This window comes from Budorcas taxicolor, chromosome X (genome assembly GCF_023091745.1).
Source record: "Budorcas taxicolor isolate Tak-1 chromosome X, Takin1.1, whole genome shotgun sequence".
Lineage (NCBI taxonomy): Eukaryota > Metazoa > Chordata > Mammalia > Artiodactyla > Bovidae > Budorcas > Budorcas taxicolor.
This window is the reverse complement of record NC_068935.1, coordinates 72,917,221-72,919,126: the sequence shown is the minus strand read 5'-3', so window position 1 is coordinate 72,919,126 and position 1,906 is coordinate 72,917,221. Positions and strand designations below refer to the sequence as shown.

At 39.4% G+C, this 1,906-nt stretch overlaps 1 protein-coding gene across 1 annotated transcript; it reads left to right on the top strand.

Annotated features, from left to right (window-relative positions):
• The first annotated feature begins 242 nt into the window (after positions 1-242).
• Positions 243-1,265, top strand: LOC128070444 (putative P2Y purinoceptor 10). Its single transcript, XM_052663756.1, is given in 1 exon segment — positions 243-1,265. A coding segment is annotated over 1 exon segment (1,023 nt).
• Positions 1,266-1,906: the final 641 nt, after the last annotated feature.

Below are 1,906 nucleotides of genomic sequence, written 5' to 3'. Positions count from 1 at the left end.
CTATATATAAAACAGATACACAACAAGGACCTACTGTGTAGCACAGGGAACTATATTCTATATCTTGTAATAACCTATAATGGAAAAGAATCTGAAAATATATATATATATAGCTAATCACTTTGCTGTGCACCTAAAGGATTGTGAATCAACTAAGCTTCAATTTAAGAAAATCTGAATATCAGCTAAAGTGGTTAACCATGATACTGTTTTTTTTTGTTTTGGGCAGGGATTATAACTTCATGGCTTACCTTGATAAATAAGCTGAAATATTCAAGATGGGAAGCAACAGTACCAGCAATGCTGAGACTCACTGCAATGACCCCAATGTGACATTTCATTACTCTCTCTACGCAACCACCTACATCCTCATATTCATTCCTGGTCTACTGGCCAACAGCGCAGCCTTGTGGGTTCTGTGCCGCTTTATCAACAAGAAAAATAAAGCCATTATTTTCATGATAAACCTCTCTGTGGCTGACCTTGCCCACGTGCTGTCCTTACCCCTCCGTATTTACTATTACATCAGCCACCATTGGCCTTTCCAGAGGATCCCTTGTCTGCTATGCTTCTACCTGAAGTATCTCAACATGTATGCCAGCATTTGTTTCCTGACATGCATCAGCCTTCAGAGGTGCTTCTTTCTCCTCAAACCCTTCAGGGCCAGAGACTGGAAGCGTAGGTACGATGTAGGCATCAGTGCTGCCATATGGGTCATCGTGGGTACTGCCTGTTTGCCATTTCCCATCATGAGAAGCACAGACTTAGCCAACAACACTGATTCCTGCTTTGCTGATCTTGGTTACAAGAAAATGAATGCAGTGGCTTTGGTTGGGATGATTACAGCTGCTGAACTGGCAGGATTTGTGATTCCAGTAGTCATCATTGCATGGTGCACCTGGAAAATGACTATATCCTTGAGACAACCACCTATGGCTTTCCAAGGAATCAGTGAAAAGCAAAAAGCACTGAGGATGGTTTACATGTGTGCTGCAGTCTTCTTCATCTGCTTCACTCCCTATCATATTAACTTTATTTTTTATACCATGGTAAAGGAAGCTATCATTAGCAGTTGTCCCATTGTCCAAAGCACACTGTATTTCCATCCTTTTTGTCTATGCCTTGCAAGTCTCTGCTGCCTTTTGGATCCGATTCTCTATTACTTCATGGCCTCAGAGTTTCGTGACCAACTATCTCGCCATGGTAACTCTGTGACTCGTTCCCGCCTAATGAGCAGGGAGAGTGGTTCATCAATGATTGGTTAAAAATAAAAGAGCTCTTGATTATGACTTTGTTTAACTATGTTTCTCATTGCTTTTGCCAAAGACCAAAATGACTAGACACACAGTTTCTTTAACTGAACTTTGGGAAGAACAGAAATATTTGTGCTCACAGGGGTGTGACAATAGAGGCAGAGTGTAAAATGTGGGAGATGAAGGGAAAATGAGATTTGCCTGTTTCCTCTTTGAAATTCAAGACACTTTCTTACTTGAGAGATTTAGATCAAGATTTTACAGATGTTTTAAACAAATGAATATTGCATATTTTATCTTAAACCTTTCTTTACTAAATGTGATGCTGTTAATGATACAATAAATGCATGAATCCCTCACACAAGGCAAAAGCAAATCTCTTTCATATGAAGAATATTACCTGTAAATGAAAGCAAAACATTATCCAGTATTTCTAAGGGATAAGTGCACAGGCAAGGGGTTGTGAGCATTGAAGCAACATGTGAATAAATTTGAGGATACAAACCCTTACTGAAGAAAAAGCATCAGAATGTGTTTATTCATTGAAAATATACTGTATGCTTATTGTATTATGGGTTGCCATTCTCTCGGGTATTTTCACCTACAGCATCTCACCTGGCTTTTCTAATAAACTTGTGGAAGGTTCCAATCCA